Raw genomic sequence first — 26,266 nt, forward strand, 5'->3', positions numbered from 1 at the left:
AAACCATCCACTACACAACAACAGATGGAACCCTGTTCAAACAATCAACCACCCGCTCGCTGAAGGTAAACTTATCCTTCCTCAACTTCAATTTATGCTCCCTCATGTGTGTAATCTCAGCAAGAAGAAGAATGCCATTCACATTATTTTAGCTTATTCAAGCCATTCAAGGCCTTAAAACAACTCAATCAGATCTCCCCGTATCTGCCTAATATCACGACGCTGCCATTTGTAGAACTGACATCTTTCTAGGTAAGAGCACCCTTTTGTTCTCTTCACAAATCTGGTTGCTTTTCTCTGCGCCCGTTGCAGCAGATCAACATCCTTCCTCAAGTGCGGCCTCCACATCTGCATATAATACTCAAGATGTGGCCTACTATGGCCTTGTACAAGGGATAATCACCTCCTTATCCGTGCTATCAAAGTTCCCGTATATCATTGACAAAACCCCATGAGCTGTCCTGGCAGCATGTCTGCACTGCTCAGAGAATTTAATATCGGACTGCACAATTCGCCAAGGGCGTTTTTTCATTTTTCACTACCCTATATGCACTACCACACAGTTGCTCTGGGATTACTGCTATCTCCATATGCATTTGTCAATGTTAAACTTCAACTGCCATTTCTTAGCCCATCAATCCAACTTTCCTAGATCTTGTTGCAGTAGCGCACCCTGATTACTGTCGTTAAACATCTTGCTTAACAAAAAAAAAAAAAAAAAAAAATTCCAGAGTTACCCTGTGGGGGGGGGGAGAGCAATAGTCAGAAGTAGAAAGGAATTACCTAGAAAGAGAAGAAGATGATATCCAGTTCAGGACCCTGGGTTTGTCAAGCCCGTACTCACCGGCACCAGATGTGAGCCATTAATAAACTTCAATATTATTAATACATGTATGGAGTAATAAATATAAATAGGTAAAGTAATTCTCTGTTCTTTCTTATATTAATTTCTAGGAATGCATTGTTTTGTTTCCTTTATCACATTTTATTTACAACTGTGGCGTACGAGTTTTTGGCGATTCATGAATAACTCGAGGCCTAGAGTTTGCGCATCAGTGATCTGTACTGCATATTGTGGAATGGCTGGAGATGAAGAGACTGTCACCTTTAATGACTGTCACACTCATGGATTTAAAAAAAAAAAAAAAAAAAAAGGCTTCGACACTGATCAAGGCTACAAGATATGATGTTCATGACCTTTATTAAACGATGATTTCATATACAATGAGTCAGAGATCGAAAGAGGTTATGACCGAAAGAGGGAGCCAGAAGGCAAGCTATCGGCTTACTCAATCAGGTGGTGCGATAAGTAATATATATGGGCGAACGTGAAGGTGTACAACTATGTTGCGGTTTCAGTGGCCTAAAACGCCTTCTTTATTTAATTAAAGTAACTAAATATGTCTGTGTCTCCAGTGTCTACTCGACTGTCCCACCTCGGTGAAGGTCCTCACTGGGATGTCCAATCTCAGACTTTATTGTATGTCGATGCCTTTTAAGGGAGACATCTGTCGTCTGGATCCCAAAACAGGAGAAACGGAGGCCATCCATTTTGGTAATATATATATATATAAAGTACAGTATATTTATCTTATTATCTAAAGTTGTGCTTTCGCAATTATTTACTCAAGTTTCTATGCTATTATTAATAGTATTATAAAGATTATTTACAGCACAGTAGTGTTTTTTTTTCAAGTCGTTACAAACAGTGATCGAATTGGAAAATATTAACAGCCGGAACAGTGGCAACAAAAATAATATTAAGTAATTTTTTTTCTTATATTTTATCCAATGCACGCACGACGATTAATTACGAATATGCTAGGGCTTATAATCGACACTGAGCATCTAGACGTTTTACAAAACTTTTTTTTTTTGAAAAGTTTAATGAAATGTCAAGTTTAAAAGTAAATTTATCAACAGAACGGAGTTTTGGTACAATTCGAACATAAGAGTTATTACAATAAAATCTAAAATGGGGCAAACTCGCCATTTTTAGTAATCCTACACGCAGACGGTGAATGCTGATTGTGCTGCACCCGTAATTTATTGGTTTCTCACTCCCTAGTTGAAAGTACAATGAGATTGAGAAGAAACAAAGAACTTATTTAACAATGAATTTAAATTTTTGTATATTGCAACTTTCCGGTAATCCAAATGAAGAAAGAAAATTAAAAAAAAAAAAAATCCCAAGAACAGCATTATTAAAGAGTAATACAGGCACGTGCTTTCGAAAAACGAATACAGTACTGTACAATTTGCAAGAAAACAATGAACCGTTTCCAAATGGCACGAACTTGTGTTTACACAGTTTCTCTAGTCCTGAGAAGTTGGCCAAACGTACATAAGAGGCTGACACGCAATATGTGGTTCTCTTTTGATGTATACTGTATCTTTAGAACATGGGCAAAATACACATTTTTTTCCTCTTATTCAGAGTAACTTCTCTACCTTAACTTACTTACAACTTAACTTAACTTAACTTAACTTAACTTACAACACTTACTTCATTCCAACGATGCCGCAACCACTACCAGATATCTTCAAGCCACTGTTTATCCGGCTATTTTATATGCTGCTGAAATTTGGGCATCTGCGTCGCCTTCACTTCAAAAACCGGTGTTCTCGTGTGAATACTGGACCCTGAAATGGGCCACAAATAAGCATCGCCGACCCCCTCAATTGAGAACAACTGACATGGCTGAGCAGCTAAATGTACCCAGGATCCCGAGGTTAATTGACAGCAGGCGTTTAATGACTTCAGTAAAAATGTACACAGGAGTAATAAACGCCCCAAACATCTGGGATTTTTGTCAGTGGCACAATCCTACGCCATCCTTGAGGTTAGAGCCCACACTAATCCTCAAATACAACCGGTTGAAACTGTGTAGTCGGTTCCTACCTGCCCAGGCACTCCCCAAAATTCAGGCACTACTCCGTCTTGGAGTCGACCTTCAGAAATTAGCTACCGACTACAAATACCGTCACATGCTCCTCGAGTGGATTCCATCTGTGGAACTGGGATAATTTCCTCCATATGACGTTTAGTCCTCATTTTTCATTATTACAATTTACATGTTTGTAACTCATAATTTACATGTTTGTAACTCTTAATTTCCATGTAACGGTAATTTTTTTTTTTTTTTTTTTTCCCAATTAATTTCATTTATAATGTAAAACTCCTGGCCATGTCGCCGTGTTGAGTATTATTGTCTCTAGTACATGTCCTGTACTTATTAGCAATAAAGAATTTATTTATTTATTTATTTAATTTCCTCTTAGTGCGTGCTGAGATTGTGGCTTACGGAAAGGCAAAACTCTCTGGGAAGCTTGAAAACTATTGATTAATAAAATGGCTTAATAGGTTGCAAAGATTAAGAATGGCAGCTGAGAGACTGTTGGATAATCTCGCTGCACTGAAAATAACTGTATTGATGAATAACTTGAATAACTATTATGAAGTACATAACCATCTTTGTATGTAGCAACTTGAGTGTGATTTACACACACTTCTGCTCCATTGAATCAATGGCACCTTCGCTAACGTAAGGACTGTCCACTTCTTGTTTCTCAGTGTTAGCGAATTTTAAATTTCGGCGTTATACTTCTGATCAAGTGTAACGTTCGCCATCTAAATCCTGATCGATTTCACCTCTCAGTGTTCCGTTATCTTTTAAAGTCATATTTCACTTTATTAAACCTCCAGAAATTCCAAACTCTTACAGACCAATTGCTTTGCTTCCTGTCCTCTCCAAACTGCTTCAAAGTCTTCTACACACTCGGACGGAAAGACACTACACAGAATCAAACCTGGCATCCTCCCGCCAATTCGGATTCAAACAAGGAACTGGTACGGAGGATTCTTTTCAGTGCCTCATCGCTTCGACGAAAAATAGTCCTGTGAAATACTCCCTTGCCATCACAGTGGATTTTGCTGGTGCTTTTGATCGCCTGTGGTGGCCAAACATCCTCTGGAAGCTTAGACATGCAAAACTCCTATCAACCTTTACAGTTGCATTTCCTCATACTTCAACCAGCGGAAGATCATGCTCACCTCCAAGTACCAGCAAGTCTCCAGGCTGGTCATCCGGAGTCGTCGTCAGGGCTCGGTCCTTGGACCATTCTTCTGGTCCATTGTCTTGGACGAGTTCCTGGAGATGGACCTTGAGTGTACTGTGTCTTTGGCCTTTGTGGACGATCTAGTCTTGGTTATCTATGCTTGTTCTCGAGCCCAGTTGTAAGTCAATGCCAATCTGGCACTCCGAAAGCTCCAGAGCTGGGCCTCCACACACCGGCTCACTATTTCTGGTGAGAAAACGAAGTCTATTTTGCTCAAGGAATCGTTTCAACTAACCAGACCACCAACCATAAAAATTAACGGTGCACCCATAAAATTGTTCCCTGAAATAAAGTACTTACGCATCATCCTCGATATGAAGTTGACATTTTACTCGCATCTCGTTCATGTCGCAACCAAAATTAGGAAATACACGGCACTGATTGCCAGAATTAGTAGGGCAAACTGGGGCCTTAAACGAAGGGCACTTGAACTATTTATAAAACCATCTTCTTGCCAATTGTCTGCTACGGTGCAGCAGTGTGGTATACCAGAGCCAACATCCAGCGAAATAAAGTTAAGTTGGATTCAATTCAGAGAGTTATGCTCCTCACAGTTAGTAGAGCCTGTCGCACTGTCAGTACGCCGGTCCTTCAAGTCCTCGCAGGATATCTACCCCTGTATCTTGAGATGATCAAGAGAGGCCTATTCCAAAGACTAAAGAGAGGTATTCCCTCTGAGATCATTGACATTCACCTTGATCTGGCCAACGATTCCAAAACAGAGAAAAAACGTATTGCAAACAAAGTCGTCCAAATTTGGCAAGACGCATGGGATAACACAAGCAAAAGAGCTATTACCAAGCTTTTCCTACCTTCTGTCGCCAAACAAACGCAAAGTATCCTCCCTGGTTTTCATCGGGGCTCCAAGTATATCTTTCTTACTTACTGAACACGGACCCTATAGAAAAAAATTAACAGATCTGGGCATCGAACAAAACCCACTTTGCACATGCGGACAACCTGAAAGCATGTAATGTACTACTGTCCTTATTATGATAATTACAGGACAAGACTGATCACAAAAACACACGGAAACCTGCACCATCAGGAACATCTATTTCTGCAAGATAAGCTCTAAAATAAAAAAAAATAATAAATTTTTCTGTTTATACTCCGGGACGACCAAACGGTCAGAGGAGTTTACAATATACACATAATACAAGAAACAGCACCGTATTCAGCAGTCACGGGCTTGAACCCCGGTCACTCAAGGCACGTGTACTTCTGCACCCGCGCGCCTGACCACTAGGCAACGGCGGCTGTCATGCCCTTACCGAGTTTGCTCAATCAACCTTCCAACTCAGACGTACTAATCAGACAACAATCTCCTCGGCAACAGTTCGACAGTAGTACAAAGGAAATCCACCTAAACGCACTGCAAATCCCTACAGGGTAGGATAAACTATTGCCGCTGCCGGGGTACGATACGCTGCAACCCTGCCGACACCTTCGGGTGACTTTGCACCTGTATATTGGAAGGTGGGTCAGGTGCTACAAACGCCTTCGGGCGTTAAATGCCATATGGCACCTCTTTGCAGGGTAACCGTTACCCTGCAATCTTTTTTCTTTCCTTGGCCCTGGGTGAATGGCCTTCCCAGACCAGGGGCTCCAACCTTCATTCTCTCCCTACTTCTAACATCTAAAGGACGCCTTCTTTCCACTTTAACTTCCCCCTCTTTATCTCCCTTGTTTTCTTCTTTTTTTTTTTAACTTGGTCTCTGTCAGGCAGCTCAGGCGACCTGGCAAAAGCCAGCCAGAGTATTATGGGCAGCCTGGCTCATCTCCCACTGGTGGTGGCTGGCAACGCGGGGTCCCATTAGAGGCCCTGCGGCCAAGAAACTAGTGACATAACAACAGAACATAGCACTACTCTGACACAAACCAGACATTACACTTTTTCTGGCTTTTACAGAAATTCTGTACTTCTTCACAAACTACCATGGCGCAGATGTGGGAAACCACCGGTGGCGCCTTCCACAAAACGCTGTCACTATTTCACTTTATTGAGAAACTGCTATTATAAAAATTTAAACTCACTAAATGCAACAAAACAGATTTAAAAGCAAAAAACATAATAGAAAAATATAAAAACAACCTCAGTGGGAATTTCTGCCACTGTAATTATAAACTGAATACAGAGTTGCTATTTATTGACGAAGGCAACTTAATGATAGCGTGATTTGGGGAAAGAGAGAAGATACGCAAAATTGATGGGCAGAAGAAAGCTGGGTCACGGATAACCCGCCAGAAAAATATAAAACACTAGTTGAGTTTAAAATAACTTTTTTAATAGTAATAAAAATAATTTCTCAAATTATCAATTGTTCTATTACTTTTTAGCAATAATTTCCGTTTCGATTATTTACTGTGTACATACATATACATAAATTAGATAGTATGGACCAGAGCTGTAATGCTCAATACGTTCTACGTTGATATCAATATTTGTAAAATAATAAGAGAAGTTTACCTCAATATAGTACATAGAACACTTCCGTATGATACTCTACAGCAATTAAAACGAAAAAATCGAAAAACTTGCATTAGAGTAACAAATAATTTAAAAATTTAACACAATTAAAAATCAATTTAACGCAATTAACGAAAAAATTGCAAAAACGATGTCATGATCACAGGAATGAAAATTACCGAATAGGGGTGAGTATGAAACTTAAATAGGGATTATTTGTCTTCGCCCATGCGCGTAAAAGCCCACGAATCAGAGATGAGATATGGCCGACGAACATTAACAGAATTTTCGTGTAATTTAATTTCTACGGTTTCTGCAATTAGTAGGCGCGTATAATTACGTTGGACACAAAGTATTTGGGCCTCGTTAAATAAAAAAGTATGTTTTTCGTTAACAGCGTGAAAGGCTAATTCTGACGCTGCTGAACAAGAAGCCCGAACTGAGACCGCCTGTTGATTAATACGAATATTCAAAGGAAATCGCGTCGAACCCTGATAAGACGAGTCGCAATCACCGCAAGAAATGTATACTAGGTCATTAATTTGTGCTGCGAACGAGGAAAGGACTGAGCGATTGTTCAGTATAGTGTGTAATTTATATTTCTTCACTGTTTCTATTAGATAGCGTAGTATTTCATTAATATTTAACATTTAATTAATTTAATTTATTGATTTTATTAATTTAAAGTATCATGCCCCAAACTAGGGCAGCAAAGCAACGGGCACAAAGTGGCAAGCGTGCTGTGACTCGGGGGAGAACTGAGGGGGACGATTCTCCAACGCATCAGAGCCTAAAAAAAATGTGCGACTTGTGAAATGTTTGCCGAACTCTCTGGAACGGAACATGATATTGCCATGAGGGATGTCTTTGTGTGTGCGCGATGTAAGGAGTGTAAGGAAATCAGGGCGACAACTCAGCGTTATTATGGGCCTATATAAGAGTTTGAAGGACAGGGTGGATGCCCTCGAAAGATCTAAATTGAGGGGCCCATCAGGCTCTCAGCTGCCCACATCAACGCCAGAGTTTGCACTTGGTCATCATGCAACACAGCGGCAACCCCCAAGGCAGAATGCGCTGGTCCCTCAGGAACTAGTAGTTGTTGGAGTCTCTATTGTCAGGGAAACGGGCATGCTTTGTAAAAAGGATAGGTGGAAAAGGACCAGGGTATGTCTGCCAGGGGCAAAGGTTGATGACGTTGTAGAGCAGATATCATCTTTTAAGGGCACAAAAGGTGATATAGTTGTACACGTAGGCACTAATGATATTAGGAGTAGAAGACCGGCAGAATTACTTAACAAGTACAGGTCATTGTTGAACAAAAGCCGGGAATTAGGGTTGAATTTGAAAGTGTCTGCAATTCTGCCCAAACACGATAGAAGGGAGTATATGATGAGAGCCTTGTCGATCAATTCGGCCCTGGAAAGAATGTGAATTTTTTTCAGCCTGGACTGTACTTGTTAACAGGAGAGACTGCTTCTATAGGGATGGGATATACTTAAATAGAAAGGGTGCAAGAATATTTGCTGATGCTATCGAGGCAGTGTTAGATGGGTCGGAAAACTGATAGCTTGGGGGGATACAAGGACTAATAGTTTAACAGTAGCCGTAGGCAGAGGTGAAGGTGATTCTTGCACAACTTCTATTAAAATAAGTAGCAACCTGGAGCGTGGGGTGTTGGGGGTTTCAGGGACGGATGGCAGTCAGCCTGAAATAGGTGGGTATATGGAATGTGTTAGGGTAACTAGGAATAGGAGTAGGAGCATGTATACCAATGCTAGACGTATAGTAAATAAATTTGATGAATTTGAAGTGTTGGTCAAGACATCAAAGGCGGATATTGTTGGGATATCAGAGACGTGGTGTCACACAGATATAAGGAATGCTGAACTGGAATTTGGGGAGTACAAGGTGTACAGAAAGGATAGAAGGGGAGGAGGTGTTATGCTGTTAATTAAGAAAAACATAAAATCAAAAGAAGTGCATCCAGTTGATATAGATGAACAGTGCACTGCTGAGTCAGTTTGGTGTGACATGAGCACTGCGAAAGCAAAAATAAGAGTAGGAGTGTGTTAGAGGCCTAATAACTCGAATGAGTACAATGAACAATTGTACAGAGAAATAGAGTGGGCTCTTAAATCAAAATGTCTTATAATGGGGAATTTTAACTTCCCAGATATTGACTGGAACTTGTGAGTTGGTCACTCACACACTAGTCAGACTTTTGTGGATTTATTGGATGATTGTTTTCTGCAGCAGCATGTTCGAGAGGCAACCAGAGAAAGTAATACTCTTGATCTGGTTATCAGCAGTGATCATTCGTGTATTAAGAATTTGCAGATAAAGAAACCACTAGGTGGCAGTGATCACAGTGTACTGATGTGGGATTTACTTAAAGATTTAATTACCATCAGGGGTAAAGGAAAGGGTTTTTGCTTCCGTAAAGGTGAGTACAGTGGTCTCCGACAGTTTTTAAATTCTGTACAGTGGGATAAAACTGACGATGTTACCAACAGTAAATTCTAATTGGGATGCATTCAAGGAATTAATCGTGGATGCTACTAAAAGTTTCATACCTATTAAGAAATATTGTTCAAAGTTTAGGCCTAAATGGTTATCAAATGAACTAATGAGACTCGTGACAGAGAAGAAAAATGCATGGGATGCATATACGGTAAATTATCAAGCGACTCAGAAGCCTATGGCAGATATAAGTTAATCTGTAATCAGGTCACAAAGGAGGTTAGGCAGGCGAAGGCAGATTACGAGAAATCCTTGGCAAAAGATGCTACGAAAAACAGCAAAGATTTCTTTATTTATATAAACTCTAAAAGGAAGGGGATGAATCTGATTGGTCCACTTGACATCGATGATCCTGCTCGGATAGCAAACAAACTGAATGAGTATTTTGCATCTACATTCGCACATGAGGAATTATTAAGATTTGAAAATGGCAGAAGGTTATCAAATTGTAGCAGGATACTTAATGATTTTGTAATAACTGAAAGCAAAGTGGAGGAGAAATTGTTGAAGTTAAACATAAGAAAAGCACCTGGGGTGGGTGGGATCTATCCAGTTATATTAAAGGAGGCGGCAAAGCAACTAAGCAAACCTTTAGCCATAATTATGAGAGCATCCTTGGACTCAGGGGAGGTTCCCACGGACTGGAGATGTGCAAATGTATCCCCAATTCACAAAGGGGGATCGAAGGGTGACACGAGTAATTACAGACCAGTTAGTTTAACTTCTGTTCCGGGTAAAATAATGGAGTCACTGGTTAAAGATGCATTGCAGGATCATCTAGACAAGACTACAGCAATAATTCAGACACAGCATGGGTTTGTTAAGGGAAAGTCTTCTCTTACAAATTTGATTGGTTAGTATGATGTGGTTACAAAGGAACTGGATGCAAAAAATAATTTTGATATCATATATTTGGATTTCAGGAAAGCTTTTGACACTGTTGCGCATGGAAGACTATTGTACAAATTGGAGCAGAATGGTACTAAGGGTAAGTTGCTACAATGGATAAAAGGATGGTTAAGTGGGAGAAGACAGAGGGTGGTAATCAATGGGTGCTGCTCTTCGTGGAAAAATGTTATTAGTGGTGTCCCACAGGGTTCGGTGTTAGGTCCACTGTTGTTTTGTATATTTATCAATGATATTGATGAAAGTATATCAGGCTTAATGTCGAAGTTTGCAGATGATACAAAGGTTGGCAGGGTTGTTAATGACACTAATGGCAGTGTGCTACTGCAACAGGAAATAGATAATTTGGGCAGATGGGCTAAGAAGTGGCAACTGAAGTTTAACCTTGACAAATGCAAAGTACTGCATATGGGTAGAGGTAACCCCAGAGAAACGTACCAACTGTGTAGTACAACACTTAAGGTGGTAGAAAATGAAAAAGACCTGGGAGTAATTGTGCAGTCAGATATGAAGTTTTCTGAGCAATGCAGACAGGCTGCCAGGGCAGGTCATAGGGTTTTGTCAATGATATATAAGAATTTTGCTAGCAGGGAGAAGGAGGTGATTGTCCCTCTGTATAAGGCAATGGTCAGGCCACGCCTTGAGTACTGCGTACAGGTCTGGAGGCCTCATTTTAGGAAGGATGTTGATTTACTTGAGCGTGTACAGAGAAGGGCAACAAGATTGGTGAGGGGAATGAAGGGATCCTCTTACCAAGAGAGGCTTAAGTTCTGCAAATTGCAGTGGCTGGAGACTAGGCACCTGCGCGGTGATCTGATTGAGGTGTATAAGGCCTTGAATAGGTTGAGCACGCTGAATTCTGATGGGATCCTTCCACTTGTTCAGATTACGAACCTAAGGGGGCATAAATTCAAATTAAGAAAAGACATGTAGAATAGATGTGCGGAAATTTGCCTTTAGCCAGCGGGTGGTTAACTGCTGGAACAAACTTTCATCTGTCGTTGTGGAAGTTGATAGGTTGAATAAATTTAAGGAGGAACTGGACAGGCATTTGGAGGGAATGGTGTGATTTTTTTTTTTTTTTTTTTTTTTGGCTGATGCTGCATAAGCTCATACACTTGCTTTCTTGCATCACATGCCAGTACTACTATTTCAGGATTGGCCTGGGCACAATTTTAAATTCGGTATCTTTAAAGAATCTGTTAAGCTGTTTGTGCCACTGTTCAACATATGGGACAGAAATAAAGTATTTTTTGATATTACTATTGTTGGTTGGTGTAGTATTTTGTATCCTATCCTTAGTTTGTACCCTAATTCGGTTTATTATAGCAAGTGGATAACCCCAGTTTAAGAATTTTCTGGTTAATATTTGTATTTCTAAGCCCAAACCAGATTCCGTCGTTGAATATTTGTAGGCATTTAGAAATTGATTAAAGATAATCAATCTTTTGTAGATGAACGGGTGATAGCTGTTATAATGCAGAAGCATACCGGTGTTTGTAGGTTTTCGATAGATGCTAAATTGGATTTTATTCGAGTCCCGAGTAAGTGTGAAATTTAGAAAGTTTAAATGACTTTGTATCCGTATTCTCCCTTTCCAATGTAAATTTGAGTCTAGAATGAACGTAAGTCTTAAACGAACGTAAAATGTCTTGGATAGTACTGCTATCAGTAATAACTAGAACATCGTCTAAATACCTCCCATAATATGTGATACTGGGTCGAAAAGGTGTCAAATGTATATGCTCAATCGTTGAGAGATAGATCTCCGATATTAAGACGCTCAGGTTCAGTCCCATTGGCAAACCAAAAATTTGTTTGTACACTTTGTCTCGAAAGGTGATATATATTTGGCCTCAACTAACAGTTTAATTAAGTGAAAAATTTCCTTAATAGGAAGCTTCGTATGATTAATCGGTATCGAGTTATTATTTAACATATCCCAAATAATATCTAATGTGTATTTACGTTTGCATTCGTATATAACAAGGTAACATCTAGTGAGAATAAATTGTCATTGTCGCCAAGTATACAGTCCTTAAGTTTATTAAATAGTGTATCGTAGTTCTTAATCCCAAATTGTATCGCCTGTCTATCGCTAGTTTATAATGCTATATACATGTGTGACCAATAATGAAAATGCCCAGTTTCTGTAGGAAACAATAGGCCAAATAGGAAATCCAGTCTTGTGTAATTTTACCTGACCGAAAAGTGCAGGAATACTGTATATTCTGGCCTTCAATTCCTTGAACCATAGTAATGTAGTCGTTTTTTCGATACGTGGTTAACGTTTTATTGTATTGATTGACTAAATTATAAATAGTGCAGGGTCTACTTTTAGATAAGTGGAGGTATCTGAAAAAACTGATTCTAACTTATTAATGTAATCAGGTTTATCGTGTATTTCCACTGTATCTCCTTTATCTGCCCTCTATATAATAATGTCTTTATTTTCCCGAAGTTCACGTAAAGCTGAACTGTCATGTGTATTTAAATTTAGGAAGTCGCGTTTCTTTTATGTTATTCACCACTTGGTTAACTTTTTGAATAAATAAATCTTTTTGTGGAACATTACGAAGTCCAAATTCAATATCAATTATGCACTGTTTTTTAGGTAGTTTTCGAGGTTGTAAATTATAATTTAATCCTTTGGATAAAAGTGAAATCTGGTCCTGTGATAGCGTATACGAGGAAAGATTTGTAACCTGTTGATATGTCGGTTCGTTGAATGCTTGGCGAGGGGGTGTTCGCGAACCAGCTGACGTATTCTATGGTAGCACGTTGTGTGTATGCGGGGGGGGGGAGATCGTCCCCAACTTGTATGCTATTGGTCGCAAGCCCGCGACAATGTGTTAGAATTCGTATGAACGCATCTTGACCCTCCTGATAATGTTTGTAATTTGTTAACGAAGGAAGGAAAATCGTTTTTGCAATTTTTTCGTTAATTGTGTTAAATCGAGTTTTATTGTGTTAAATTTTTAAAAAAATTTAAAATTATTTGATACTCTAATGTAAGTTTTTCGATTTTTCGTTTTAATTGCTGGAGAGCATCATACGGAAGTGTTCTACGTACTATATTGAGGTAAACTCTTATTATTTTACAAATAAATATACATAAACATTAAGTAGAGTTTACCTTTACCATAATAAATTGAACAGATTAGTCCCAAGCGCTAATCACAATACTGGTTATCCACAGTAGGCCAATTTAGATCTGAATACTTTCTTAATTGTTCTTTTGCTTTGCAGATGGGACAGTTACTTTTGTCATTCCATACCAATCAAATTCACGTGATCTGCTTATCACGCTGGGGAAACAAGTACGAAAACTGAATTGGGACACGAAACAATCTGAAATCATGGCTGTTGTTGATCCGGAAAATCAGACCCGATTTAATGATGGGAAATGTGATCTAAAAGGAAGACTGTGGACAGGTTAGTATTATTATTACTGTATTCTAGTATTATTAGTGCAAAATGATGCGAGAAAGCAATCTTATATATTATCGGCAAAAACAAAAAATACTTTCCATAGCACCTGTCCGTCCCCTCTAATAATTTGTATAGTTCAAACTACCCACTTCTACAACTCCAAATGGAAGGTTGTTCCAGATCAACTACCCTCTGGCTGAAGGCAAATTCCCGCACATCTATCGTGCAACCATCCTCCCTCAATTTCAATTTATGCCCTCTCATGTGAGTAATCTGAGCAGGAGAAGAATGCCATCAACATTTATCTTATTCAATCCATTCACAGCGTTTAAACATTTAAATCAGATCACTTCGCAAGTGCCTTATCTCCATGCCAGAGGCGTTCCTAAGGTATGTGACGCCAGGGTGCCAATTTAAATTATTCTTTATATACGTATGTAAGTTTCAGGTACCCCTTGAACATTGGCGTCCGGGTTCAGTCCCCCTCGGGACGGCCCGCCCCTGCTCCAGGCACTGTATTTGTAGAACTGAAGTTTTTTTGGTAAGATCACCCTTTAGTTCCCCTCGCTAATCTCGTTACTCTTCTCTGCATCCGTTTCAACAGTTCCGTTCAAGATGCGGTACTCAAGATGCGGCATAACCATCTCCTTACACAACGAGATGATCACCTCTTTATCCCTGCTGGAAAAATTCTGGTATATCATTGCCAAAACTCTATTAGTGTCCTGGCAGCCTGTCTGCGCTAGTCGGAAAACTTCGTTATCTGACTGCATAATTATCCACCCCAACCCACCAAGGTCTTTTTCTCCACTACAAGAATTGTTCATATTAATGGCCGAACTTAAAGATCTTGGGAACAGAGTGTGCTACTTATTCTCGATCATCTGTTAGGTAATTCTAACTTAAAGGTAGATAGTGACACTGGACCTGAGGACTACCTGGTAATGGAGTTAAACAACTGCTACTGATGAAGGGGAGTGAGATGAGAGTGACTTTAGACTTGATGAGTTGCAGTTTGGTTTAAACAGCGTTTTGCCATCTTTCAGTCTCGATGCTTTAGTGCATATTCTTAGTAATAACCTCAAAATCGCAGGATTTCATAGATATCCATCTATTTTAGCACATCAATAGTACTTCTACTGAAGGCCGGCCCTTGTGTTCGGGAACGGAAGCAAGAATTAATATTGGGCTATTCGGTCATCCTTGCCTGGACTGAGGGTGGGCCCCATTTCTTTGCGGATGCAACCCAACTGGGTCATTTCAATTGGAGGTACAGGTGTGCGTTGCATCCACTGAACCCTATCCCTCAACTTCCAAGAACCGGTATATTGAAGTGCTAGTATAATTAACTCTACGAAGGAAGTACCAGTTGATTTGTAAATAAGTGGTTTCAAAGAATAACAATAAATAAGAGGTTTCTACACAATTTTAAATTATTTTTAATTTCCTTCGAAGTTCTGTTAAAAGTATTCTTTGAAAACAGCTTAAAATTTATTCACATTTTAGGAACACTAATGGAAGGAGTGGCAGAACAAGGACATCTTTACAGCATGGATTCCACCTACACTTTCCGTAGCTTCGCTGACAAAATCACTGTGTCCAATGGGATAACATTTAGCTTGGATTACCGAAAATTGTTCTACATTGATTCGGAGGCAAGAAGAATCTACGTTTTCGATTTGGATCTGGAAGCCGGCACAGCAAGTAAATATATTTTATTTTTTTTAAGTTGTGCGTTTGTTATAATAAGTAACAGACAGAGCTACAGGGCTCAATAAGTTCTATGTTGTATGTCAATTAGTAATAACATGAGAGAAATTTATTTCTATGTTGTCTACACTCTTCCAAGCACCACTCTCCAAATTTAAAACGAATAAAACACTAATTTATATGAATTCTTGCACCCAAAGAAACATTAATGATCAGACCAGTAGCAAAGAACATGTTCGGGCCCCTACTTAATTAATGAAAATTGCAAAAAGAGGAGACAGCCAAAGACGCCGAGCCCCTAAAGGGCTCGGAGGCAACTGCCTTGCCTGCCTACATGGTAGCTACGCCACTGGATCAGACGAATCTGGAATCGAGGTAATGGAGCTCCAACCCGACCCCAAACCACCAACAAATAACTATGAGCGAAAGGAGACATTTTGTCAATTTATAAAACAAGTGAAACGATTTCGAAAATGATATAAAGAATTTAAAATTATCTTTACTTCTTCCAATTTAAAATTTACTTTCTATTTACTTTACTTAAGCTGACAGGGCTTTTCGACACTAGTCTTGATCACAGGATAGAAATGCAAAATGTGTGCGTATCGGAATTCATAGCAAAGAGATTAGTTTTTCTCTTGGCGCATGCGTATAAAGGACCACGAATCTACGGACATTAATCGAGTTTTGGTGTAGTTTAATTTCAAGGATCTCTGCAATTAGTAACTTCGTATAATTGTGTTGAATGTTAAGTACTTCCGCTTCTAAAAATATTTCTTGCCTAAATGTCTAAGAGTATGAAAAGGTTGTTTATGCATGGGTAATACACTTCCATCATTTCTAGTAACATTAGTCTTCTCCACTGATGAAGCGTTCAAAGCAGTGCAATACCTCGGAAGCTCGTTGTGAAGGTATTCAAAATATGAGATATAAATAAACGTTGCATGCATACTACCTGGGTAGTAGGAAATGATGGAGGTGCATTACCCATGCATAAACAACCTTTTCATACTTTAGCTTCGTTGAATAAAACGGTGCGACTCATTAACAGCATGAAAAGCTAATTCCGAAGCAGAAGAATGGGAAGCACGGATATGCCGAGTGTTATTTAACTCTCAAATCGTGCGCACACGCGTGGAGCCTTGATAAGATGAATCGCAATCTTTGCAAGTAGGGAGATATTCACGTGCTTAGATGGGAGCGTGGGGGAGGAAGAAGCGTCTAGTATAGCCCTAAAGGCTATACTAGATGGGTGCTTAAAGCACATCGAAACGCCTTCGAACACCAGGTTTTACATGAAGCAGAGGGAAAATGCGTGCAAACTAGATGGGCGCTTCCAACGCCTGCTGATGCCGTCGTATGAGTTGAAAACACCAGCGACTTGGCCGACCGCCGCTATACCCACTTTCGGAAATGGTAGTGACGAACTGACAAGCTGGCTTAGATTGATTTGATTTTTTGTGGCGCAATGCTGCTTAGCAATGACTAATATGTGACTTTCGGTGTATGGAGAAGATTAAATTAAAAATAAATAAATAAACGAGAAATCCATTACCTCCGTTACTTGAAAGGAATCATGAATTTTAAAAAGAGACTGCTGGACACAACTGGAAGGGTGTCAGAAAAAAAGAATGAGAGTATAGTTCAGTTTATGGGCAATTTGCTGTTTCATAAATCCTCAATAAATCGGTTGACAAACCAAAAAAAAAGAAAAATTATGCACTCAAACTGGATAATCCGCACAAGGATAATTAATATAACATATTTTTTTAAGATCATAAGTTATTGTTACCCGGCTCCATTGGAAAACAGTAGTCCAATAGAGCCGGGTCATCGTCCCATTAGAGCTCTGTCCCTTCTGGCATTTGTCAAAATTACCAGTTAGCCAGTCCCCATCGAGTGTGAATTCGTGCTTTCAATAAGAAAATCTTTTTATTTTATTTAGAAACAATTTTTGTTTATATTTATCCTTAACCTACAAAAAATTAGCATGTATTTCCCAAAAGGAAAAATAACATTTTACACAAAATGACAAAAAAAAAAAAAAAAAAAAAAAGTTTGAAAATGAAGGAAACATTCAATTGCAAAAAAACTTAATAATATCAAATTGTTATATTAACGGGAGTAATGAACTTTGTTACCTTGGAATAGGGAGAAGCTTGCCTATTAAAATTGCTTCAAAATCTGGAAACACACACATGGAAACTAAAACATGCCGCATTTACATTTCAGCCAACCAAAAGGTACTCGTGGATTATAATACTACGCCCGGATACCAAGATCTTGTAGTTCCTGATGGTATGACTATTGACATCGAAGGAAAGCTGTGGGTAGCATGTTATGGCGCCGGTCGTGTAATTAGAATTGATCCCGACAATGGTAAGTTGCATATTTAATTATTTTTATAACTATTCAAGAAAAACCAATAAAATTTAATATTAGTTTAAACCGTTAGTTATTTATAGCATAGGATGACCAGATACTTCATTTTCCCGAAAAAGTTGAAACGAAACGCCAAGTTTTTTTTTTTTTTTTTTTTATCAAAAATGGGTATTTATTAAAAATTTTAACTCTCGTGCAGTAACTTCAATGCACAAAAGCGGATACTGTTGGGACCAAAAAGCTATCTCATATTCATAATACTCGGTTTTATAAACAAACTGTATTATATGGATAATGTTTTAGGTTAAAAGCACAGTAGAAGACATTTTAACTAACCTCCGCTTAACCGAAGCTCCCTCTCTTAATTCTGCAGTATCGGCGCTCAACCCTGAGAGGTTCCCCTTGAAAATAACGAGCCCACATTAATTGTTTGCTTGAAGATAAAAAAAAAACTGTATTTTTTGTGCCAATAAAGATAAATTTTGATTGTGCGAATAAAGAAATTTTGACTTGGTGTGGTTTTTCTCAGAGTTAGGCGAGAACGGCTCTGGCGCTTTGTAGAAATCAGTGCAACACCAATGCAACTCGTGATTTAATTTCCCCCTGTTTTGAGAATAAAGACCATTGCATTAGCGCTACGAAGCTTGGATTTATACTTTCTTCTAATTCAAGTTTTCCTTGCTTATACATTGTAGTTATTTGTTTAATAATTGAGAGATTACACCTTCTGGAAATTTAATTTATTTGGAAGTAGTGCAACTCGTTGCAAGGCAAAGTTTGTTCTGCTATGAGCATTGCTTTTTTTTTTTTTTTTTTTTTTGGTAGTTGTTGGCGCATCGGCATCTGTGGCCATAATGCACCTCCCAAGGTTTTTGCACGAGGCGGGATTCGAACCCGCGACCTTTGGGTTGCTAGGCAGGTACTTTACCCACCCGGCTAGCTATGAGCATTGCATTAACCTACGAAGCCTGAATTGTGTTTGTTTATAATTCAAGTTTTACTCGATTTTAGGCTGTCGCTATTTAATATAAAAACTTACCTGAAAAATGCTATTCTCCTTCAGGATGACGCTCCTTCACGTCCCAATTGTGAGAAACTTAAAGAAGGGGCCGAAAATGCAACGTTTTCACCAACGAATGTAACATCCTTGATCTCACCTACAAAACATCGCATTTCATCATATACACAGATGAAAATTAGTGACTTTATGTAAATACATGTATATATACACGTTTTAAATGAAAATATAATTCAAAACAAAATAATAAAAAAAAAAAAAAATTTTATGATTCCCACTTTAACGGACTAAACGTCCAATCCCGAAGGTTAAGAGAGCTTCTACTCTAATTAAAAACGATCGTGTTAACTAATTCACCATTTGTTCCCAATAATACACATGAGTTTGTAGTGAACAACGTAAATCAAAGCATAGAGTGCTTTGATTTACTCAAGTACTGACACTTTGCTGAATACCAGCATTCGTGGGTTTCGCAAATTCTGTGCCACTCGAGTTGTTTGATTTATCCTTGCAATAGCCTCTGACATGTTCGATTTCAATTGTTCTATGGTGTGAGGGTTACTGTCGTAAACAAGTCCTTCGAATACGCCCATAGAAAGAATCTGGGGGACCTAGGGAGGCATAGGCCCAATGAAATCAACCGTTCTCCAAAAAATTCTTGCAATAATTCCATGGTTATTTCGGGCAGTATGGCAAGTGGCGCCTTCTTTCTGAAACCAAGAATACCTCTCATCAACGTCATGCAATGCGATGAACTTCATTAAATTGTTTTGATAATGTTCTGACGTCACAGCGTCCTCGAAGAATATTGGACCGATAATCCTGCACCATGAGAATGCAGTGGACTTATATGATATACATAGAGATTAATCGAACTCCATAATCATTCTGACTATTAACACAGACTATTAAAACTTGCTTCAGTGGGAAAAAAAAAATTGTCTAACATTGAAAGTTTTTATCAACGAAGGCCCTAAACCAATTACAGTAACGGAGCCTAGCAGCTGACCCGCAATTCGTGCATGTGATACGCTGTCAAATGCAGCAAACGTGTACTACCTAAAGACAAGTTCTTCTGTTGGGACAGTTTTCGTAATGATTTAACCCATCACTGGTCCGAATAATAATTCTAGGGGGCGGCGCCCCCTCTAGAATTATTATTCTTTCTTAAATAAAAAAAGCTGAAAACTGTTATTTTGTAATTCGTTATTTTAAAACTGCAACGTATATAACTAGACATACTATGCATTTTTCAAATTAAAACATTTTTTAAATGTTTAGAAAGGTATTCGCTGGAGCTGTAAGCAGCATGCCAACCCCTAATTACGAATCTTTTAGTTGCATGTTGCCATGTTCTTAATCTTTATACAAAACTTAACAGTTTCAATTAATTTAAATAATTTTCAAAGATTATGGTATGATATATTTCCTCAAACATGAGAGCCGACGCTACACTTTTGTACGTAGGTGTTAAAGACTGAGAAAACAAAAAATAATTGACACTGGACATGGGTTTTAGATTGTAATTTTCACGAAATGCATATAAAGGAAAGTTGTTCCAAAGAACAGACGTAGAAAGGATAAATGAGAAAGCGAAAAAATTAGCCCTGAGAGTTGAACTTTGAATGGATTTCGACTTTTTGATTCAAGTCCGGACTGGTTTTGGAGGAAAGTTAGAATTACGAGTAAAAATGTTAATTCAGAAAAGCAGTGCCCATGAAATATATAGAAAAAGCATGCAACAGAAATCGAACATATTTATGATAAGGTTAAGGAATGGAGTGAGCTTTTAAGGGGTGCGATCATTAATTAACCTGACTCTTCTTTTGGTTAAAGTCGAAGAAAAGTTTTATTATATATAAATAATTTACAAACAGTGTATATAAATAATTTACAAATTATTTATATACACTGTTGGAATCTGTCATATAGACTTGCATGATTTACTTCTCTGAAAGATGACTCCACGATTAGCTACTGGACATGTGTGTGGACATGTGTTTATGTAAGGGGCGGCTCCTAGAACGTCAGTTCAACTCCGCCTCGTATCTCTGTGAAGAACAGTATCACTACAAATGGGCCAGATGTGTGTGACGTCGGTTTGTGTGTATTATGTGTGTGTTCTGTTGTTATGTTCTGACGCTTGGCTACCAAGAAGCATCAGTCACCTGGACAGATGATTCTGGGTACTCGTCCACACCACGGGAAGGTGGACCAGTTCCAGTAGATGGGACACCTATGGTCTCAGAGTATGAGACAAAAGAAAAAAAAAAATTTTCCTTCTCTGGGGGAAAAAAAAAAAAAACCCGAAAGGAAGAGAAAGAAAAGAATAAAAATAATTAACTAAGATAACAAAAAATAAATAAAATAATAATAATATAAATATATATACAGTATTATAAGTATATATATATATATATATATATATATATATATATATATATATATATGAATATTATATGTAACCCTTTAAAAGTAATGTTTTAAAAGTTATTGGATAAAAAGGTATTCAGTTGACGAAATGGTTTCAGTAAAGGATGCAAGAGTATATATAAGTTTGTATTAATATATTGAATAAAGTGCGCATAAATGGATGTGAAAGTTACGCAAAGTGCGAGAAACTAGAAGGGTGAGGATAGTTGAAAAAGAAGTGTAGTAGATATCTGAAAGGTGAAAGAATGTTAATATACTAAAAGTTATGATGAATTAAGAAAATTATGGGCTAAATTACTAAGCCAATAGAAGGTTGGAGAACTGTAAAGAAAAATTAGTACAGCAGAAGAACCAATAAAACAAAAATAAAGATTAAAAATAAAAATAGAAAGTGGTAGAGCTATCGTCAGATATGGGGAGGGAACACATTTAGGTAATGGTCGAATATAGGTAAGGCAAAAGTGCCTGATCTGATGTCAGCTGCAACAAACATTGATACATGATCAGATATACCTGATCATATATCAAATATTGATAGTCCTGGAACGGGACTCATCGTCAGGTATACCTGACGATGAGTCCCGTTTCCAGTTATTTCGAGCGGGCGTCGGGTGCGTATCTGGGGTGCATAATCAAGACGGGTGACAACATCATGACAGGTATACCTGATCATGTATCAATTTTTGTTGCAGCTGACATCAGATCAGGCACTTTTGCCTTACCTATATTCGACCATTACCTAAATATGTTTCCCCCATATCTGATGACAGCTGCTGTACCACTTTCTATTTTTATTTTTTTTTTTAATTCATCATAACTTTTAGGATATTAACATTCTTTCACATATTAGAATGAGCTTCTATTAGAGTGAGCAGAAGCCTGAAAAACAAGATGGATGGTATTTCAGAGACGCTGGGAGCCATTGCGGTACAAGTAAACACATGGGTTGTGTTAGGATAGCTAAGAATAGAAACAGGTGCAGGTATACTTGCGTGTACACCAATGCTAGGAGTTTAGTAAATAAATTTGATGAATTTGAGGTATTGCTCAAAACATCAAAGGCAGATATTGTTGGGATATCAGAGACGTGGTGTCACACAGATATAAGGGATGCAGAACTGCAATTTGGGGAGTACAACGTCTACAGAAAGGATAGACAGGATAGGAAGGGGGGAGGGGTTATGCTATTAGTTAAGAAACACATAAAAACCAAGGAAGTGAAGCCAGTCGACATCGCTGGACAGTGCAGTGTTGAGTCAGTTTGGTGTGACATAAGCATTGGGAGATCAAAATTGAGAGTAGGAGTGTGCTATAGGCCTAATGACTCTGATGAGTATAATAAGGAACTGTACAGGGAAATAGAGTGGGCCAGTAAATCAGAGAGTCTTATAATGGGAGATTTTAATTTCCCAGATATTGACTGGAATTTGGGGGCTGGTTACTCACACACTAGCAGGGCTTTTGTGGATTTATTGGATGATTGTTTTCTACATCAGCATGTTCGGGAGGCAACTAGAGGGAGTAATACTCTTGATTTGATTATCAGCAGTGATTCTTCATGCATTAAGAATCTGCAGATAAATGAACCACTAGGTGGCAGTGATCACAGTGTGCTGAAGTGGGATTTACTGAAAGAGGTAACTACCATTAGGGGTAAAGGGAAGGGTTATTGCTTCCGTAAAGGCGACTACGATGGACTGAGACAGTATTTAAATTCTATACAGTGGGACCAACTGATGATGTTACCAACAGCAAATTCAAAATGGGAAGCATTCAAAGAACTTATCTTGGAAGCTACTAGGCTTTACATACCAACTAAGAAATATTGTTCAAGGTTTAGGCCAAAATGGATGTCAGATGAACTAATGAGGCATATGGCAGAGAAGAAAAATGCATGGGATACTTACAAATTAACACATGACACAGAAGCCTATGATAGATACAAGTTGATATGCAACCAAGTTACAAAGGAGGTTAGGCAGGCGAAGGCAGATTACGAGAAATCCTTGGCAAGGGATGCAAAGAAAAACAGCAAAGAGTTCTATACTTATGTAAACTCTAGAAGGAAGGGGATGAATCAGATTGGTCCACTTGATATTGATGGGTCAACTGTTGATGATCCTGCTCAGGTAGCTAACAAACTAAATGAATATTTTGCATCGACATTCACACATGAGGAGTTATTCAGCAAGGGGAATGCCAGAGGTGTATTCAACTCTAGCAGTAAGCTACAGAATCTTGAAATAACTGGGAGTAAAGTGGAGGAGAAACTGTTGAAGATAAACACAAGAAAGGCACCCGGGGTGGATGGGATCTATCCAGTTATATTAAAGGAGGCAGCAAAGGAAGTAAGCAAACCCTTAGCCATAATTATGAGAGCTTCCTTGGACTCAGGGGAGGTACCCATAGACTGGAAATGTGCAAATGTGACCCCAATTCACAAAGGAGGATCAAAGGCTGACACAAGTAATTATAGACCTGTGAGCTTAACTTCTGTTCCAGGAAAATTAATGGAGGCACTGGTTAAAGAAGCACTGCAGGATCATTTAGACAAGACTTCAGTTATAGCTCAGACACAGCATGGATTTGTTAAGGGGAAGTCTTGCCTGACCAACTTGATTGGATACTATGATGCAGTCACAAAAGAACTGGATGCAGGGAATAACTTTGATATTATATACTTGGATCTTAGAAAGGCTTTTGATACTGTTGCACATGAAAGACTGCTACACAAATTGGAGCAGTGTGACATTGGAGGCAAATTGCTGCTATGGATAAAGGGGTGGTTGAGGGGGAGAAGACAGAGAGTGGTAATCAATGGACACTGCTCATCGTGGACTAATGTTATTAGTGGAGTCCCTCAGGGATCAGTGTTGGGTCCATTATTGTTTTCTGTATTTATAAATGATATTGATGATGGTATATCAAGCTTAATGTCCAAGTTTGCAGATGATACAAAGGTTGGCAGGGTTGTCAAGGACACTACTGACACTATGCTGCTGCAACAGGATCTGGAAAGGTTGAGCAGATGGGCTGAGAGGTGGCAAATGAAGTTTAACATTGACAAATGTAAAGTACTACACATGGGAAAAAGCAACCCCAGAGCAACGTATCAACTCTGTGGTACTACACTGACAGTGGTAGAGAATGAAAGGGACTTGGGGGTGATTGTGCAGGCAGATATGAAGTTCTCTGAGCAGTGCAGACGGGCTGCAAGAGTAGCTCATGGAGTATTGTCAATGATATACAGGAATTTTTCCAGCAGGGATAAGGAGGTGATTATTCCATTGTATAAGGCAATGGTCAGGCCACACCTAGAGTACTGTATACAGGTCTGGAGGCCTCATTTCAAGAAGGATGTAGAGCTGCTGGAACGAGTACAGAGAAGGGCAACAAGATTAGTGAATGGAACAAAGGGGTGCTCTTACGAAGAAAGGCTTAAGTTTTGCAAATTACAGTGTCTGGAGACTAGGCACCAGCGAGGTGATCTGATAGAGGTGTATAAAGCCTTGAATGGTTTAAGCATGCTCAATGCTGATGGGATTCTTCCTCTAGCTCAGAAAAATCACCTGAGAGGGCATAAATTCAAATTGAGGAAAGACAGATGTAGGATAGACGTGCGGAAATTTGCCTTTAGCCAGCGGGTGGTTGGTTGGTGGAACAGACTGCCATCCCTTGTGGTGGAGGTTGATAGCCTAAATAAGTTTAAGGCTCAGCTGGACAGGTATTTTGAACGAACAGAGGGGTGAAGTGGAAGGGGTTTTTTTTTTTTGGCTGATGCTGCATAAGCTTGCTTTCTTGCATCAAATGCCTCTACTAATGCTAATATCTACTACACTTCTTTTTCAACTATCCTCACCCTTCTAGTTTCTGGCACTTTGTGTAACTTTCACATCCATTTATGCACACTTTATTCAATACAGTATATTAATACAAACTTATATATACTCTTGCATCCTTTAATACTGCTTTGCGCTTTTAGGTGTATCTGTCATACCCGATTTATTAACCTTTCATTTACTGAAACCTTTAAAGTAAACATTACCTTTAAAGGGTTACATATAATATTCATTTATATATATATATATATATATATATATATATAATGTGATGTAAAAATATGAATATGAAGCTATCATTAGAGGCAGCAAATGCACATCCTCCACATGAAGCTTGGTTGGTGATATTTCTTTTTGATGATATTTCACGTCTTTTGGAACTGGTACCTTCAAGGGGGGTACCGCTAAATTATATATAATTGGCATTATTTTAAATTTACATCGTTTTTATTAATTGGGTTTAATGACTAAATTATACAGGGGATTATCGACTACCTTTTTGTCTTATTATCTCTACTTTCCCTTCCCTGTTTGTTTATTTTATATTATTTTGCGTTTCGTTTCGCTCTGCATTTTTGCCGTACTACTGGCTGATGTTTTTTATTTTAAATATCACATTTATTTTAATTATCAGATATTTTAATTATCAGTGTTTTTTCTTTTTAATCTAATTTACTTAACATAACCCACTGCATCTATTGTGAATAAGAAAACCTCTGTTAGCGACGGCAAAACTATAAAGAAGAAAACCTCATTCTGGGTATTCATAATTTCTTTTTCTCTGAATAAGTACTGCATATTTTAAAAGAATTCTTCTCCCAAACCTTTGTATGTTTTTGACAAATAAATGTTTGTTTCAATTATTACTTTCTTGTAATGTATATTTTTAACTGCTCAATAGGTAAAATACTTCAAACTGTATTGATACCAGCTAAAAAGACAACTTCCTGCTGTTTTGGAGGTCCTCACTTTAATGTTCTCTACGTGACTACAGCTAATGCAGATCTTACTGAAGAGGAACTTAAGGAGCAGCCATTCGCTGGAGCTGTTTTTGCTGTGACAGGGCTAGGGGTTAGGGGTCAGCCAGCTCACAACTTCGTTGGATAAAATTTTCGGTTAATTTTCACTTTGCAGTTTAAAAAAAAAATTATGAATCATAATAACGAAATCACTTAATGCTACAGAATGATGTTCCCCACAAATTATAAAAGGGCTTTATTTAGTTTCAAAATTTAAAGAAATAAAGCTAAAACTGTTTCGGAGCTTTCATTTAGGGCAGTGGTTTCCTAATTACTAAAATAACAGGACATATTATACCCAAGAACCACTGATTTAAGCGATTTATGCCAGCCTTTTGAGATTTTTTTTTTTTTTAATTGTGATATATTATTAAATGTATATTTGAGATAAAAATAGTATACAGTATCACATATTCAG

The 26,266-nt window shown here is 38.3% G+C and overlaps 1 protein-coding gene across 1 annotated transcript; it reads left to right on the forward strand.

Moving 5' to 3' along the window:
- The first annotated feature begins 1,342 nt into the window (after positions 1 to 1,342).
- Positions 1,343 to 26,027, forward strand: LOC150085628 (regucalcin-like). The gene is given in 6 exon segments (XM_090373399.1): positions 1,343 to 1,493; positions 1,495 to 1,555; positions 13,265 to 13,450; positions 14,954 to 15,151; positions 17,390 to 17,536; positions 25,731 to 26,027. Coding segments are annotated over 6 exon segments (891 nt in total). The 5' UTR covers positions 1,343 to 1,400; the 3' UTR covers positions 25,937 to 26,027.
- Positions 26,028 to 26,266: the final 239 nt, after the last annotated feature.

This window comes from Mastigoproctus giganteus, chromosome 5 (assembly GCF_048544385.1).
Source record: "Mastigoproctus giganteus isolate SK-2022 chromosome 5, ASM4854438v1, whole genome shotgun sequence".
Lineage (NCBI taxonomy): Eukaryota > Metazoa > Arthropoda > Arachnida > Uropygi > Thelyphonidae > Mastigoproctus > Mastigoproctus giganteus.